This window comes from Paroedura picta, chromosome 4 (assembly GCF_049243985.1).
Source record: "Paroedura picta isolate Pp20150507F chromosome 4, Ppicta_v3.0, whole genome shotgun sequence".
Classification (NCBI taxonomy): domain Eukaryota; kingdom Metazoa; phylum Chordata; class Lepidosauria; order Squamata; family Gekkonidae; genus Paroedura; species Paroedura picta.
Genome location: NC_135372.1, coordinates 75,136,301 through 75,154,362, shown reverse-complemented (window position 1 = coordinate 75,154,362; position 18,062 = coordinate 75,136,301). Strand labels below are relative to the sequence as shown.

The window sequence follows — 18,062 nt, the reverse complement described above, 5'->3', positions numbered from 1 at the left end:
TTGCTGAATAATTATCCATCTAAATGTCAGCTGTGAACACGTGCTTCATCTTTTTATGTGCAGAAGGACTGTTCCCTTATGCCCATATTTAATTACAATATGGAAAATAGCACACACTCACCTTTGCCTTTGACATCCCAATATACAGACATTTCATTCCTTCAGGCATTTCCTCATTTTTTTGTCAGAAATAAAGCATGTGCAAAATCCAACAGATCACTTATATACGTAAAAATGTAAAACCGCTTGTGAATAGTGAAAAAAAGAGGCAGATTTATTAACTGCAGCATTTGGGGTTTTAAAATTGTATCCTGTATTGGTTTGGTGAAATAGACATGTATCAGCTTTCATTCAATAGAATAGGATCAACTAGCAAAAGTACATAAACTGCCCAACTGGCCATATTGTCTTTCTCCCTGCAGTGTTAGCTGTATTATCATCTTTATCTTTAATCCGCTCCTGCGGAGCGGATTAATAAAGGAATAAGGGCTGTTGGGGAGGAGTTAGGGCGGGACCTGTCCGGGATAAAAACTCTGAGGAGCGAATCAGGAGCTGCAAAGCGGCTCCTGATTCGCTCCTCAGAGTGGCAATCCAGGGCCAAGTGGCCAATTGGGAGGCGCGCAAAGCGCGCCTCCCTATTGGCCACTTGGGCCGTCTTGAGGACAGCCCGCCGCTAACTCCACACTCTTCCCGAACCGCCATCCTTACCGGATGGCGGCCAGGTAGGAGCCTTGCCCCACGGCCATGGGCTCCGGGGAAAAAACTTCCCCTTGGCCCACCGCATGCCCTGCCCCACCTACGAAGCTCCAGCCGCAACCCGAGCCCTTCGCGCCCCCACCCCGAGCGTCCGTGCCCGCCCGCCACAGCCCCGCCCTTCCCACCCTGATCGACTACGGACATCCTCGCCCGCTGACGACCGCGCACTTCCACGTCCACCGCCTACCCCGGCCACCCCCACCCCCGCCCTTCCCACCCTGAACCGTCCGTCCCCGACCAGCCCAGCCTGCGCCCTTCCCACACGGATCCCCAACGTCCATCCCCGCCAGCAGCCGCCCATGCACTTCTCACCCACTTGCCCCACTTACATGTCCTGGCTTCTCTGCCTCTCCCTGGTCTTTGCCGTTGCCACGGCCACGCCACACCTTCCGAGCCCGCTTCCCCTCTTCACTCCTTCCCCCAGACTTCGCCACCACCGCCGACAACCCCCCCATCCCACATGGCGCTGCTGCCGAAGACAACGCAGCCCCAAAATGGCTGCGCTTAACAGGAGACCACTGCGCTGCCGCCCGGTGAGTCTGCACGCCCGAAACGCGCCCCCACAGCCACGGCCACCACCACCCCAGGCCATGCCCCATCAAAAAGCCGCCCGTTACCATGTACTCACACACCTAGCGCCCGCTGTATTTACACCACAGCAGGCTTAATTCCTAGTCTCTAATAATACTTGTGAAAGTGATACTATCAGTACCATCCAGCACAGAGTTGACTTCAATGGACTTAAAACGTATACTGTATATACTTGACTGTAAGCTGTAATACTTTTTATGCTGAAAAAGCCCTCGTAGGCATATACTTGAGTGTGGGTCCCCAGATCCCTGTTATTGTTGATATTGTGGTAAAATTTGGTGCCTCGGCTAAAATTTGGGTCAGCTTATGCTCGAGTATAAACAGGTAATTCTACTTACTATTGCACTGCAAGATATTTAACTGGTAGACCAGTACATGACTGAAAGACCCGAAATATCTACCTGCTGCCAAAAGAGGTAGGTCATTCTTGTTTTGGACTTCGGTACCTGACCCATATGCATAACTTGTAAAGTCCGTTTCTTTCCTTGACAACTCCATTGCATAAATTCAGCCCAATGTCTCTTTCTAAGAAAGAACTATGGTTTTCAGTGTTCCTTGGAAGACTGTCTAACTGAGCTCAAAAAGGATAACAAAGTACATTTAGTTTTGGCCCCAGCAACACAATGAGATTAAAAACTTGATCTTCAATGAAACATATTAGTTTTTACATGGATTTCTACATGGATTAGATGAAATTAACTTTCTCTTCACTGTTTCTGAGGATATTCACTAATTCTGCTTACTTCATATCCTGGACTATCTGGGATGAGTATATGTATTTATTTCATCTATGTAGAAATTGTGTCCAGTTTTCTTGCACATTATAGAGTACATGCTAACTCATAACTTCTCAGGCAGCCTGCAAAGTCTCTCTATGCACAGAAGAACTCCAAGAGTACCAACTCTCATGCAAGGAACAGCATCACCTTTTCCTACTCTCTGAGGACCAAGTCAGGTCCCCTCTTTCTTCAGTGGACTCTTCTTACATAAGAAGCACCCTCTTCCCCTTCCCCACTGCACCTCCTGACCTGTGAGGCTATTGCTTCATACAGGTCCCAAAACTCTGGGAATAGCTGTAGGGGGGAGGGTATAGGAAAGCCAAGAATATAGGCATACTGGATCCATTCTTCTATGTTCCTCATTCAGCCACTTAATTTGATACCTGAGAACTAAACCAAAATGGAGACTTCCTTTCACTGCTGAAACTAATAGTGTAGGAAGTTTGGGACTACACAATAGGACATACAGCGTGAGGCCTGTATAGATACATTTAGTGTCTCTGTCTATTTAGCAGACAGGAAAAGTAGAAATTCTGGAGAATTTTGCAACACCACTAGTTGTTTTAAGGTAAAATCCATTGTTAACAAGTAGACAATGAGCCAAGAGATGGAAGTTTTTGTCTTACACTGATCCAGACTATGAGCTAGCAACTCAAAGGTACAGGACAATGTGAGATCACAATTTTACTATACTGGTCACACAGTCTTTCACTTAGTTATGATTTGGTGTCACTTTGGCAGAAAGGGAAAGGGTACCACTCCCCTTATTGGGCCCTAACTTGGATAGCTGAGGCTAGTCTGATTTTGTTGGATGCTGGAAGCTAAGTGTCAAGCGCACAGGAAACTCACAACAAAACTTATTCAAAAGAAAAATAGTTTTATTGATTAGCACTACACGCAATGGACTGAAAAGTCAAATCTGACTAGAAGCCAGATTTGCCTCAGCTTATCAATACATTTCTCCCGCCCAAAACTTGACAGTTCCCAAGGGGGGGAGGTGAGTGAGAAAAGACATATGTGAAACCAAAACAGGATTCCAAACTCCCATCCTTGAAAGAGGTAACAAACAGCCCTTTCTGCCCATAACAAGATAAGGTTAACATAACATCCCTATTCTATTTTATTGCTTACAAACTACAAGGCCGGGACTAGCAGGCGCCGGGCCCCATCTAGTAATATAACTGACATGGAGGAACTCAGGCTAATTTATGACAGAGATTCTACAATCCTGACATCCCTCCGCATTAAAACTAACTTCACTCCCCCACCTAGCCGGCATCAACCGGGCGAGGACAATCAGGAAATGCTCGATGGAAAGCCCGGAGAAGGCGGGGTGCCTTCACATTCCCAGCCTCAACCCACTCTTTATCCCCAGAGGGGAAATCCTTCCAATCGACCAAATATTGAAGGCGACCCTTATGCAAGCGAGAGTCTAAGATTTGGTTGACTTCATAGTGGGTGTCCTTATCGATGTAAATTGGAACAGGCATAGATGGAGGAGGGTGCCACTCGTCCGGGGCTGGAGCTCTTCGCAGCAGGCTGGAATGAAAAACCGGATGCACATTCCTGTAAGTTTTTGGTAGAGCTAGCTCCACAGTCACAGCATTTATCAATTTCACCACTTTAAATGGTCCCACAAACTTTGGACCAAGTTTCCTGGATTTCTGCTGGCACCTTAAGTTCTTGGTAGACAGGTAGGCTAAATCACCCACTTTCCAATCAGGGGCAGGTACCCTCTTCTTGTCAGCTTGAGCCTTATAGGCATCTTTGGCTTCCTTGAGGCTAGCAACGATTTCTGGCCAGCCCGTACTGATGGAGGCTGCCCATTTGTTTATGTCAGGGACCTCTGCGGAGCTAAGTCCCCAAGTGGGGGCTGACACTAAATCAGTTCCATACACCACCCTGAAGGGCGATACCCCAGTTGAGGAGTGGACCCCATTGTTATAGGCGAATTCAGCAAGTGGCAATAAAGAAACCCAATCATCCTGCTGGTGGTTGATAAAACAGCGTAAATACTGCTCCAGGATTTGGTTTACTCTCTCGGTCTGGCCATTTGACTCCGGGTGATAGCCCGAGGTGAGGGCTTGCTCCACACCCAATAGTTTAAGAAGCTCCCTCCAAAACTTGGAAACGAACTGGGGGCCCCGATCCGTCAGGACACGTGTCGGGATCCCGTGCAGACGTACCACGTGTTTAATAAAAAGAGAGGCCAGCTTTGGTGCTGAGGGCACGCCCGTACAGGGGATGAAATGAGCCTGTTTGGAAAAAGCATCCACTACAACCCATATGACAGTGTTCCCTTGGCTGGGTGGAAGGTCTGTAATAAAGTCCATAGTTACATCAGTCCATGGACGTGAGGGGGTGGGCTGCGGCTGCAAAAGTCCCTTCCTCTTGCCCCCAATTGGCTTTGAGGCAATACAAATGGGGCACCCCTGCACATATTTCTCCACATCTTTACGCAAGGATGGCCACCAGTACTGTCTCCTGACCAGGTGCAGAGTTTTCACAAAACCAAAATGTCCAGCGGTTTTGGCATCGTGGCAAAGTTTCAAAACCTTCCCCCGGGCCGCGGCAGGCACAAAGAGTCTTTCGCCTTTGAAAAAGAGCCCCCCCTTCTCAGACAAATCAGGGCGGAGGGAACAAAACTCTGGGTCAGTTGACAAGTCCTTTTGGACCCAGCCCCCTGGGATGGGCGTAACAGTCTTTGTGTGGCTGCGCGTCACAGCGGCCATCCCCAGTTGGGCGGGAGTAAAGACGGTATCTACCAATGGGTCTCGTTTGCTGTTGTACTGAGGCAGGCGCGATAGTGCATCAGCCAAAAAATTCAGTTTGCCAGGAAGATGCTTTAGGGAGAAGTTGAAACGAGCGAAAAACTCCGCCCATCTCATTTGTTTGGCTGAAAGCGAGCGGGGCTGTTTGAGTGCCTGAAGGTTTTTATGATCTGTCCAGACTACAAACGGGATTGTGGACCCCTCCAGCCAATGCCGCCACGTGGAAAGGGCCAATTTCACTGCAGCCGCCTCTTTTTCCCAAATTGCCCAATTTCTTTCTGCCGCTGAAAATTTCTTTGATAAATAGGCCAGGGGGTGCAATTTCCCGTCCCCCCCCTCTTGGAGGATCACGGCCCCCATTGCTACGTCCGAGGAATCTACTTGTACTGTAAATTGCTTAGAGGGGTCGGCATGGGCCAACACCGGTTCAGACGTGAATAACAGCTTTAGTTTGTCAAACGCCTCCTGACAGGAGGGAGTCCAAGGGAGAGGCGCCCCAGGTCGGCTTGCCGTCTTCCCCCCTTTGGTTTTTAACAAGTCAGTGAGGGGCAGCGCAACCTTGGCAAAGTTGGGGATGAAGGTCCTGTAAAAATTAGCGAATCCTAAGAAACTTTGTAATTGCCTCCTGGTGCGGGGAGGCTCCCATGCCAGCAAATCACGCACTTTGCCAGGGTCCATTTCGATCCCAGCCTGGGAGACCCGGAAACCCAAGAACTCCACTGCCTCGCGGTGGAACTCACATTTTGACAGTTTAGCAAACAACTGGTGCTTCCGCAAGCGGCGGAGCACTTCGCGGACCAGCTTAGTATGACTCTCAACATTCTCTGAATACACAAGAATATCATCAATGTAAACCAACACCCCTTGGTACAATAAATCATGCATAATTTCATTTATCATATTCATGAACACGCCCGGAGCGCCGGCGAGGCCGAACGGCATTACGGTGTATTCAAACTGCCCCAGGGGCGTATTAAAAGCTGTTAAATATTCATGCCCTTTCTTGATCCGAACTCGATAGTAGGCTTCCCTTAAGTCCAGTTTTGAAAAAACGCGCGCCTTCCCCAAGTGGCCCAGCAAGTCTTTTATCAGGGGAAGCGGGTAGGCGTTGCAGGTGGAGACCGCGTTCAACCCGCGGTAGTCGGTGCACAACCTTAGCGAACCATCCTTCTTTTTTACGAAAAGGACCGGGGCTGCCAAGGAAGATGTGGCTGGTCTGATAAAACCCCTCGCTAGGTTCTTATCCAAAAATTCTCTAAGCTCTGCCATCTCTCGCGGGCTCATGGAATACAGTTTGGCTTTGGGGAGAGGCTCTCCCTTCTTTAATTCGATGGCACAGTCAGTTTTGCGGTGGGGGGGGAGCTGGTTGCACTCCACCTCCGCGAACACATCACCAAAGTCCCGGTATTCAGGAGGGAGCGCGTCCACCCCCACCCCCAAAGCAGCCACCACCCCGGATCTCGGAGGACCCTGCTGCCGCGTGTGCTGCTCGCAAGCGGCGGAGGTAAATTCCACAGTCCCTTCCTTCCACTTCACAAGGGGATCATGTTCCCTCAGCCAATCCAACCCCAACACGCATGGGAAGGCAGAGTGAGGGGCCACCAAAGGTTGGATTTGCTCCCAATGTTTTTTTATGTCCAAGTCCATGGGGCGAGTCTTTGCCGTGGCTTCCCCACCGGGAGCGCATTTCCCATCTAACTGGGTGATTGGCAAGGGTTCTTTCAGTGCCACTTTCCCCACCCCCAAAGTCTCGGCCAGTGCCGGGCTCACTAGGGATTGGGTGCACCCCGAGTCCACAATACATCGGATTCCCACCGTTTTCCCCGACTTGGGGTTAGAAAGGTTGGCCGGTAGGAGTAGCAAGGGGGAATCACTCACCACGCGTTTGCCCCTGTTGGCGGCCTGCTGGCGGGGCGCCTTTACAGCAGACCGTCCTCGTTTCCCGACTGCTCCTCAGCTTGATCCTCGTCCTCCAGCCCGCTTCCCTCCTCCGAGTCGTCCACCGCTGGCACGGCAGCCACTGGAACCAGGAGAGATTTGGTGCTTTTCTTGGTGGTGGTTTTCTTGGCAGGCGTGGCTTTCGATGGGGCGCTGCTCGCAGCTTTCGGGGTTGATGCCGCTTTCGTTGGGCAGTGTGCGAGGAAATGCCCGGCTTGGCCACATCCCAAGCACAGCCCTTTCTCCATGCGCCGAGTGCGCTCCGCCGGTTCCAATTTGGTTCGGGGCTTGGTCTTCACCGGGGTGGAAGTCTTCGCCATGGTTTTCCCGGCCAGGGCTTGCACCATTGAGGCCCGTTCCAAGCGGTTTTCCATTTCTCCAGCCAGCTGGACCCACCCTTCGACAGTGAGTGGGTCTTCCAGGAGGAGGCACTTGTCAGCCAGAGTGGGATTGAGGCCCCCTACAAACGCCAGCACACGTTGGGGCTCCGTCCAGTCTGGTACAGAGGAAGCCAGCTCCTTAAATTCCCTGGCGTACTCAACCACAGACAACTTTCCTTGCCGGTGAGCCCGGAGTTTCTTCTCCGCAGTCTCCCGTTCAAACGGTTCCACGTACATCTGGCGCAGGGCCCTCATGAAATGGTTGTAGTCGCGGGTGGCTTGGGGGTGGTAACGGTACAAATCCACGAACCATTTGGCAGCTTTGCCTTCCAGGGCTTGCCCCACGAAACGCACCCGTTTGGCGTCGTCTTGGAAAGTGAACCCCATGTCCATCATGTAGGCTTGGAGGTGCACCAGGAACGTGGGGAAATCGGAGGGGTCCCCAGAAAACTTTGCCTTGAACTTATAGGTGTTCCGCATTTCCACTCCACGGAGGTGGGCAGGTAGGCGCCCTGGGCCCCAGTCCGCCGGTGCTGGGGCCGGGGCCGGGGGTCTTGCACCCCGGCCAATGCCTCTCCCTCTCCCAGCCGCCACTCTCGCTCGCTCCGCTGCCTGCGCCGCTGCTGCTGCTCGCGCGGCCGCTCGCGCTGCTTCATGCGCCGCCGCCGCTGCCGCCGCCTCGGCTCCCGCGACATCCGCCGCTGCCCGTGCCGCCGCCGCCGCCGCTGCGTCCTCGCCTCCGTCCGCGCCGTCTCCACCAGCACCGTCGCCGCCAGCGCCACCTTCGTCCTCTCGTTCCTCGCCTTCGTCTTCTCTCTCCCTCTGCGCCCTTGCGCGTGCTTCCGCCTCGGCTTCGATCTCTAGCTGAGCCCGGGCTCTGGCCAGCGCCTCAGCCGCCTCTGCCGTTGCTTGCGCGGCCGCCATGCCGTGCTCCTGCAGTGCAAACCCACCGCTCTCTCTCCGTGCACTGGTATCGTGTGCACCCCCACCGAGCACGTCCTTTAGCAGGCGTTGTGTTCGGCGTCTCTCCTCCGGATCCAGCCGACCCGAGAGGTCCTGCAGCCAGTTAGTCACCCTGTCCAGCTTGTACTGCAAGTCCTGTGTCTCACCCACAGGCTCCAGCGCGTAGCTAGGCAGTCCCAGGTGCTCCGGCCAACGTTCATCCCCAGTAGGGCGGTCGTATTTTGACAACCGCCTGCGCTGGGTGATGTGACGTTCCAAAAATTCCTCGGGTCCCGGGGTTGCCCCCGAGACAGCCCGCATCATGGCCGAGCTGTGCGGCCCCGCACCAGCGCCTTCGGCCTGGGAGAGGTCCCAATCCAGGCCCTCTCCCTGATCAGAAAAAGTATGTCCCTCGCCCTGCATTTTGCAGGTGAAAGGAGTTGTGAGATTTGACTTGATGTCAAGCGCACAGGAAACTCACAACAAAACTTATTCAAAAGAAAAATAGTTTTATTGATTAGCACTACACGCAATGGACTGAAAAGTCAAATCTGACTAGAAGCCAGATTTGCCTCAGCTTATCAATACATTTCTCCCGCCCAAAACTTGACAGTTCCCAAGGGGGGGAGGTGAGTGAGAAAAGACATATGTGAAACCAAAACAGGATTCCAAACTCCCATCCTTGAAAGAGGTAACAAACAGCCCTTTCTGCCCATAACAAGATAAGGTTAACTTAACATCCCTATTCTATTTTATTGCTTACAAACTACAAGGCCGGGACTAGCAGGCGCCGGGCCCCATCTAGTAATATAACTGACATGGAGGAACTCAGGCTAATTTATGACAGAGATTCTACAATCCTGACACTAAGCATAGTTGGCGCTGGTTAGTATATGAACAGGAGACAACAAGGAAGTCCATGGCTGCTATGGACTTCCACTTCTGCTTGCCTCTTGCCTTGAAAACCCCATGATGGAGTCACCATAGGCCAGCTGTGACCTGATGGAATGTTTCACCACTACCATCACCCCTCAATGGAACAGGGAATTATTTTCAAAAGAGTTTAAGCATTTACACAAATATTGTCAGTCATTAATAGTTGAAAAAGCAAAAACATCTCGTTTTCATGAGCACAGCTGTTTTTATTTTGGCTCAGCTGCGGTTCCCCCCCCCCCCCACATGTCTGTCCTGCCTATATACATAGTGTGGTGGGGTTAGGCTATTACTTGACTAGCAAGAGTTAATGTGGAAGAAAGTGACACTGGACCATCCTTTCCTCCCAGTACACCAGACAATCCCCCTCCTGCTCTAAACCAGGAAGGGAGCAAAGTGCAGGGAGCAAGCGACTGCAGGGAGGCAATAAATGGAAGGGAGAGAAGTTTGATCCAGATGCTTTGTAAATGACTTGGGCAGATATATGAGTGATGGCCTTGTCACATCTTGTTCTTTCCTAAGGCAGCAGAAGGATTGATTAATGAGCCTTTCCTATGAGCCCTCATGCCTATGAGGGTCTGTCCAACAGTCAGGATCAGCGCCCTCCACAGAAAATACACTAAAATTTCTTAAATAAATCACATGCACATAGCTGTAAAGTGCAAGGATAAAAGCAGAAGTAGCCCCCTGTCATTCGAGAGTTTTTCTGAAACTCTGGGAGCATATGCGGGTGTGTGTACGATATTATGACATAGGATGTAAATATAACTGTCTCTAGGAAGCTCAAGGACAACTAAGGAAATCTAACTGAAAGGCAGAAAGCTATCTGAGTCTTCCTGACTAGATAAACGATATTCCAGGCAATTCTGCATAGCTGTGGAATGAAGTTAATTTGCATAACCTGAATATATAAACTTTTGCACCCATAACATCAAACTTTTTTTAAAAAAGGAGTAATCTTTAGAACTCCAATATTATTCAGTGCTCAGCTAAGGATTCTGAAAATGCATGATTTTTTTGGATGGAAATGCTGGATTATCAAAATGAAGCCTTTAACAGGTTTTGCATGAAATTGACAATTATTCAGAGATAGAGGTACAAGATTGAAAACAGTTATTATGGAGTTGAAGACTGAGATAATTCATGAAAGAGAGAAGTAAAACAACTTGTATTCCAGAAACACACTGTGCCAATGTGATTGTAAAATGTTAGATGGGTTTGCACAAGATCAGTGACTTAGGTGCAGGTAATATTGTTAATTATTATTAAAATAAAACCCTATAGGACAGTATAGCTCCTTGAACATATCAAATACTCAGGGATTAAATATGAAAAATTACAAGATCACATTCCAGCACAATTCATTTCTGTTCTTTTCAGTAAGCAAAGGAAAACAAAATTAGCTAAAGGATTATCAATGTGCATTTGTGAAAGATGTAAAAAAGTTGTGTCCATGAAAATCCAAATTTACAGCAAGATGTAAAACATACGTAAGACATGTAAGACTTACGTTACTAAGTCAATATTTTTACTTGGCCAACAACCAGAAAAATTCTACAGTAGCTAGAAGGGAATGTTCAACTAACCATTTGATAGACCATGTCTGTGCTCTTGTCCATTACTTGTGGGACTTGAAAATGAACTGATTAGGCATGTTCCTGTTGTTGGTGAGTAAGACCCGTGAATTTTCTTCCTCCTCACTAGTGGTGTTGAGGGCTTCTAAAAACAATAAAAGTGGCATAAGGAAAATGCAGTGAAATGTACATTCTCCCTTTCAAATTTATTCACCCACATTGCAGTCTCTCTTTCATCTGAAGAAAAGCAATATGATTCTCTCATGGATAGGGGAAGGTATCATGCATCTCTTGCTGCTTTTCAGGAGACCCAAGCTCTGGATTAAGTCCCAAGTACTCCAGTTTTCACAGACGAGGCTATGTTTCCAGCTTTCATGGGGAAAAAACAGGTCTGGGACTTAGGCATAGTAGCCAATTTTTTTTAAAAAAAAAAACAGATTTCTGAGGATGTGGTTAAATGGTAGTACTTTTTTGGTTATTTAAAATAAAACAACTGGTATTTAGCAATTCTTGACTTTAAAAAGCAGGAGGCTAGAAGGATGTAGTACCTATGTGTTAATTACAGTATTGACTATTATGGAAAAATTAAATCAAGTGAATCATTTCTAGTTCTTTTGCTCTAGATATCTTTTGAAAACAATTTGTAATGTAAACAAAGACTAAACAAACATTAATAAGGTCCAGTTTGGATAAATTTTCAGTTATCTTAATGATACGTAACATTTCTATGTGGAATAAATTTTGTAAACTGCATTTGTGGTCATTCCAATTTGCAAGTGACAATACATTCACGCTTAGTCCAACAGTGTGTGGCAAAAGTGGGCTGCACTCCACAAAGGAGGCCTAATATAGATTTTATTAGAACAGCATTTCCATTGTGACTGGATTAAGGTATTACATCTGAAGGAGCCATGTTGACGCCCCAAGCCCCCTTGGGATACATACAATTTATGTATGTTCCTCAACGAGATTTTTTCAGCTATGCTGCCCAGGTACAATTTGAATCAAGTCTAAGTGGTATGCAGAACAGAAAGTTACATAGGTGTGAGTTTACGTATACAGAAGTGTTGTTTGCAGAGGACTAAGTACTGAGAAAATACTTAGTGCACTTTGAAAATGAAAGCAAATCAACTCATTTCAGACTAAATAATAAGCTTTGCGTCCCTTCTGAGCACATCCCACTTAAAACAACATTGTTCTCCAACTCTTATTTTACATGGTGGCTACTTTCCATAAGATGTGTTATTCTCTAGGCTTATGTAGAAGCAGTATTCTTAAATCTAAAGGGGAGCTCTGTGGTTCCTCAGTCAAAAGAGAAATGTGATCTGGATATTCTCATACAATTTCTCTCCTTAGTTACTATTCAAAGATTCTTCTCATTGATCCTGGCATTAAAGTCTGGTTCCAGAGTTGAATCCTGAGCTGGGGCAAACTATGTATACATTTTTAAACTGATATTCTGACGGTTCAAGCAGATTAATTTCATATTATGTAATAAAATAAAGAATAAATATAAATCTATGGAAAACAAAAATAGCAACTTTTTCTATTCCTGAGCTTTCACCATTCATTGCATAATCTCCCCAAGTCTCATCTGATTAATAGCAGGCTCCATATAAATCTTCCATTTTTATGCATTTACAAGTCTTAAGGCACTTAAAAAAAACACCAGAAACTATCCACGTCTTATTAAAGGCAACAATACAATTGAAAATGCTCTGCAACAAGGCTAAAATCACAAAATGAATATATTTCTCGTATCATTTCTGGCTTTACCAATACTTCTGTTTGTGTCTCTCCTACATGCATTCTCAAAAATGCACACATTAGCCACTTCTAGGCAACCTGTAACACCATGCAGCTTTATATTTTATTTCCTTTTCACTATTTAACAAGGGAAAGAACAATTCATGTTCATCAACAATCATACTGATTACTTCCACCCCTAATACTTAGAAGAGAAAACCTCAAGCTTCCAACGCTGAGATTTTAACACAGCAATCAAGCATCCTAAACAGTTCATCTCTCAAAAAAAATATTTTTTCTCCACGTTCATTTCAAGGGGAGGGGGGAAATAGCTTTAGGGTGGAACAGAATAATTTCAAGCTGAACCACTCGCCTCGAAAATGTTACTCTGACCAATGAAGCAGATGCAAAATTACAGTCACAGCTGTATTCGGAGCACAACAAGGTGGGTAATGGAAAACTAAATTGCTAATTAAATCGCTAATGATTTTTGTTAGTGCCTCTACTGTATTTTGTAATTTTTAAAACATAAAAAGTCTTCAGAAGATATTTTAACACTGCCAAGTTTCTGATTTTGTTAAGTACCAGAGAGACCTCTAAAGACTGCCACCTATAAAAGAAGCGTGGGTGTGGGCGCATGAAACAGGAGGCTTGTTTTATTGACCAGCCATTTAGGTACATCAAGGCTTCCTCCTCAATTTTGCATCCTTTAAGGCTACCTGCCTCATGAACTCCTCTGCGTTAGGGATTGGAGCAGCACCCACAGTTGGTATTTGAAGGTAATAAACTTGAATATGTCATGACATGATGGCTCTGGAAATAAATACTGGCCACATTTTAACAAAAAGACACAAAGAAACAGTACAGAGCAACAGTACAATTTTATTTTTATTGTGATAACTGTAGGGGAAATTTATTGCAGTGTTACTATTTTATCGTTTCATTATGTTAGATTAGCTGAGAGAGGTAATTACATTCTCAACATAAAAATGTCTTTAATGTTTTCATTTCAATTTTGCAGTTTATAATATGCAGATTACAGCATTATCATAATCCCATATTGTTATATGTACAGTGAGATGGCAGTGCATTTTCTCCTCCAATTGCAGAGCTTAATTTCTAATAAATGATTTCCACAAGGTCCCTAGTTCATTTGGCGTTTGAGAAAGATGTATACATAATAAAAATGACCCTGCATTCCTTCAGTTATACTCAATTGCTTCATGCAAGTCAGATTATTGTATAAGAATAGTTCTTCTCCCAAAGACATCTGGCAGTCACTTCTTCAATGCTTTATTATGAATTGCCAAATAATTTATGAAAGCCTCAATGAACTGCCAATCATTTATGTATATACTAGAAAATAATTTAATCATAGGTACAGAAATGCAAAACTTACTTTTTTTGTAGAAAAGCTGTCCAACTTCAAAGCTCTTTTAACACTGTAAAGCAAAGGGGAGGGGGAGTAAATTGTAATATCCTCAAAAGCAAATTTTCTACTGGAAAAATCCATAGATGAAGGTTTTCAAATGATCAAAATCATCTCATGCTTTTATACTATAGAAACTTATCTCTTATAAGGCAAAGAAATAAATCAGCTAGTGAGCAATGCAAGCTGTAGCAGCTTTACAACATTTTGTTGGTGCCCACCCTGAAAACCCAGCTCTTTAGTTACGCAAATTGGAACAATTCTGTTCAAATTGGGATACTGTTGAAAACAATTAAATTAAAACCTATATGTTACCTATAAATACTAATAAGGGATATAATTGCACACAAGTGCACAGAAACTTACCTTCTATGTAAATATCGCAATAATAATCAGACACTTGCACCCCAGTACATTCAAGGTTAAAGAAGTAGTTCTTCACATCATTTTAGCTCTTAACATGATTCAGTGCTACCAGACTATGACTTAACTAGGGAACAGATGCTCTATGTCTTTACAGGTCCCCAAACCATAAGAAACTATTTTCTCGTCTTCTTCAATATACTGATTCAGGAACGTGCCAAGCTTTCTCTGTAAAATCTGTTCTGCTGAACTGGATGCCCAGCTGTTAATGGCAACACGAGGAATGGAAAGCTGAATATTTATAATACTTTAGATCGTACAGCTGTCTTCTAAAGAGCAGTCATCAAAATTTTATTGAATGCAGACTAAATACTCAAAGGAAAGAAAGGTCAACATAAATTAAGACTATTTTTCCCAGAGACAACTCCAACTTTTAAAGTACATTCTTAAATCTTAAACAACAGTTAAAGGCTTTTTTATATAAAGCAACTAAAAACCTTTAAAATCATCCAATAAAAGCTTCAGAAGATTATTTTAGATTAAACAAGCTTTGCAGAAGCATTTCATTTCATAAGAGGATGGAACCGGCACCATATTGGAAATGAGCCATTTTGATTTAGTAACCAAGAGCTGAATGCAGAAAATGCTTACATAGTGTTACAAACACCAGTTTCTACTCACTAAGACCTCTATAAAGGGTCAGCAATCCAATAGGGCCAGAGTCTGAACAAACCAGGCTCAAATAACATCTTTTTAAAAATTTTAAATGCAACTTTCTTTAAGGTGAACCATGGGAAGGATGTTTAAAAGTATTATAAGAATATGACTGTATCATACTAGTCCAGAGCCATATTGAAAAGGAATCACTCCCAAAGCATTTTTTCTTAAAGAACAAGAATACTACAATAAAACATTTACATTTTTAATATTAAAAAGGCATCCACATTCTTGCCAAAGGAAAATCAAAGCTGAAACAGTTTCACAAATTTCTGAAGAGCATGTTTTTTCTGAGATATAGTGACCCGTATAGCTTAAGAAATGCAGACTCCATTACATCTTCCACCCCAGTGGCAGCAAAGAAACATTTTACACATTAATACATTCACTCTGCAAAGGTGCTCTAGGGTACCATGCATTTGCATGCTATGCTAAGGCATGTTATGATGGAAGTTTTTATGACGGACTTTAAAGGAAGCTGGAAGCCAAAGTACAGTTGAATCCGGACTCAAGGTAACTTTATGATTAGGATGAATGAAAAACTACATGAAAATACCATTAAATTATAGCAACCTGAAAAAAATCTTGACAAAAAAGTGGCAGAATGGTCAAGCACCATGCTATTTAAAATCTGTCATTGACTTTAGATAGTACTAGAATTACAATGTTCCCAAGTTCCAATCATTTGCCTGTGGAGACATTGTAAATAATTCAGCAGAACAGCCATCCTCAATCCATGAAAGAGCTATCTTTCATGAGATCTTGGTTATACTCAACTTAGGAATGCCAGAATGAAGAATTCAGGTGCCTCATGCATGGGTGTGAAACTTGAACGCTAAAGAAAGCTGACAGGAAGAAAGTTGAGTCACTTGAAATGTAGTGTTGGAGAAGAGTTGTACAGGTACCATGGACTGCCAAAATGACAAATAAGTGGGTTCTAGGTCAAGTCAAGCCTGAACGCTTCCTAAAAGCTAAGAAGAGTAAACTGTGGCTATCATGCTTTGGTTGCATGAGAAGACAAATGCACTGGAAAAGACAATAATGCTAGGAAAAGTTGAAGGCCATAGAAAATGAGGATGATCCAAAATGAGATGTTCTGATCCAATCAAGGAAGCCACAGCACTCAATTTGCAAGACTGCTCATGTGGTTAATGGTAGGTTTTGGAGGTCATTAATTCATAGGGCTACCATAAATCAACATACACGCATTCTAGTTTTCAGGGGTGGAGGCAGAGGAAATGGAGAAAAGATGCAGGCCAGTCCTTAAATGCATTCAAAGTTCAAATGTTTCTATGTGGGGGGAATGGAGGAAATTGTATTTGCAGCACATGTGTTATACTTATTTTGTATCATCCTTGTGATTCATATGATTTAAATTTATTTATTTATTTAATATAAGAAATAAAATGAAATAAAATGAAAAAGTTTAATTTAGATTTGTCATTCAAACCAGATTATCATAGATAGTTCTCTAACATAGAATCTGAGGAAAGGCTATGCATAGAAAGGCCCAAAGTTAATATATACTTTGTCTTCTGATTGTAAACAGAGCTCTTCCAAATAATTGCTAGTAGTATCACCTGTCTACAGTTCGGCATATTTGTAGCAGGCAGCTTACACATATCAACAACGCCCTGGCTGAATCAGACCAGTGGGCCATCTAGCCTCACACAGTGGCCAACCAGCTTCTATTGAGCAATCTACTATGACCCCCAAATCCTTTTCCCTCTCAGTGTCAGCTGGTTCAGATACCATTAGTATATACTTGAAGCTGGGATTTTTTTTGTGCCAATGTGCATCACCAGCATCTTCTTAAAAGTCCTCTGAGAATGTCTAATATGATCTTCCCAAATGCCTTAGCAGTTCTAGATCTTGCTGAAGGATCACCAATCACCAGCATCTATCAGTTACCTATCAGTCTCTCCACTGATACACTGCCAACTTCCTTAGTAACAGGAAGTTACGAAATTATTTGTTTGGATCCAAACAACTTTTCTGCTGAAGAAGGGAGGAGAAGGTGGATTTTGATGACCAAAAGCCTATGCTGTGGTGGGTCATGGAATGTTCTTAAACAAAAGCCATGGGAGATGGGAACTGAGGAAGGGTGGATTAGGAAGAATACTGCTGCCAACTGCAATTATATTAGATGTGCTTTTGTTTGTACTTCCTTTCCCAGGTGTGGATAGGAGGTGTGAGCCAAAGTGCTTTTACCATGTGGCCTTGAACAATTGGTCTAGTCTCAAGATACAAGTTATTCTTGCATTTAATATATAACATTTTATATATAAATTATGATGATATTTCTTCTGATGTGTTAAATTGCATTTTTATTTGTTGTAAGCTGCTTTGGTCCAACTCATGAGAAAAGCAATCAATAACTATACTGACCAACTAACTAAATTTAAAGTTTGCTGTTGTTAGGTGTGAAGTCGTGTTTGACCCATGGACAATGATCCTCCAGGCCTTCCTGTCCTCTACCATTCTTTGAAGTCCATTTAAGTTTGCACCTACTGCTTCAGTGACTCCATCCAGCCACCCTATTCTCTGTTGTCCCCTTCTTCTTTTGCCCTCAATTGCTCCCAGCATTAGTGGCCAAAGTATTTGAGTTTCATCTTCAGGATCTGGCCTTCTAAGGAGCAGTCCGGGCTGATCTCCTCTAGGACTGACCGGTTTGTTTGTCTTGCTGTCCAAGGGACTCACAAGAGTCTTCTCCAGCACCATAGTTCAAAAGCTTCAATTCTTTGATGCTCAGCCTTCCTTATGGTCCAACTTTCACAGCCATACATTGCAACTGGGAAGACCATAGCCTTGACTAGACACACTTTCTTTGGCAGTGTGATGTCTCTTTTAAGGATGTTGTCTAGCTTTGCCATAACTTTCTTCCCCAGGAGCAAGCGTATTTTAATTTCTTTGCTGCAGTCCCTATCTGCAGTGATCTTGGAGCCCAGGAAAATAAAATCTGTCACTACCTCCATTTCTTCCCCATCTGCCAGGAATTGAGAGGGCCGGATGCCATGATCTTTGTTTTCTTGATGTTGAATTTCAATCCAACTTTTGCACTCTCCTCCTTTACCCGCATCAACAGGCTCTTTAGTTTTCGCTTTCTTATGGGGTCACTGCAAGGGCTGTGACTTGACAGTACT

The 18,062-nt window shown here is 44.6% G+C and overlaps 1 protein-coding gene across 6 annotated transcripts in view; it reads right to left on the bottom strand.

The window, feature by feature from the left end:
* Positions 1–18,062, bottom strand: part of ITGB3BP (integrin subunit beta 3 binding protein) — a 107,785-nt gene that overhangs the window by 87,305 nt on the left and 2,418 nt on the right. For all 6 annotated transcript variants that reach the window (XM_077333489.1, XM_077333488.1, XM_077333490.1 and 3 more), the window contains exons 2-3: positions 13,810–13,852; positions 10,677–10,809 (exon numbers count right to left, since the gene is read on the bottom strand). In XM_077333489.1, coding sequence (XP_077189604.1) covers positions 10,677–10,809; positions 13,810–13,852 — 176 coding nt within the window. The remainder of the gene's footprint in view (positions 1–10,676; positions 10,810–13,809; positions 13,853–18,062) is intronic.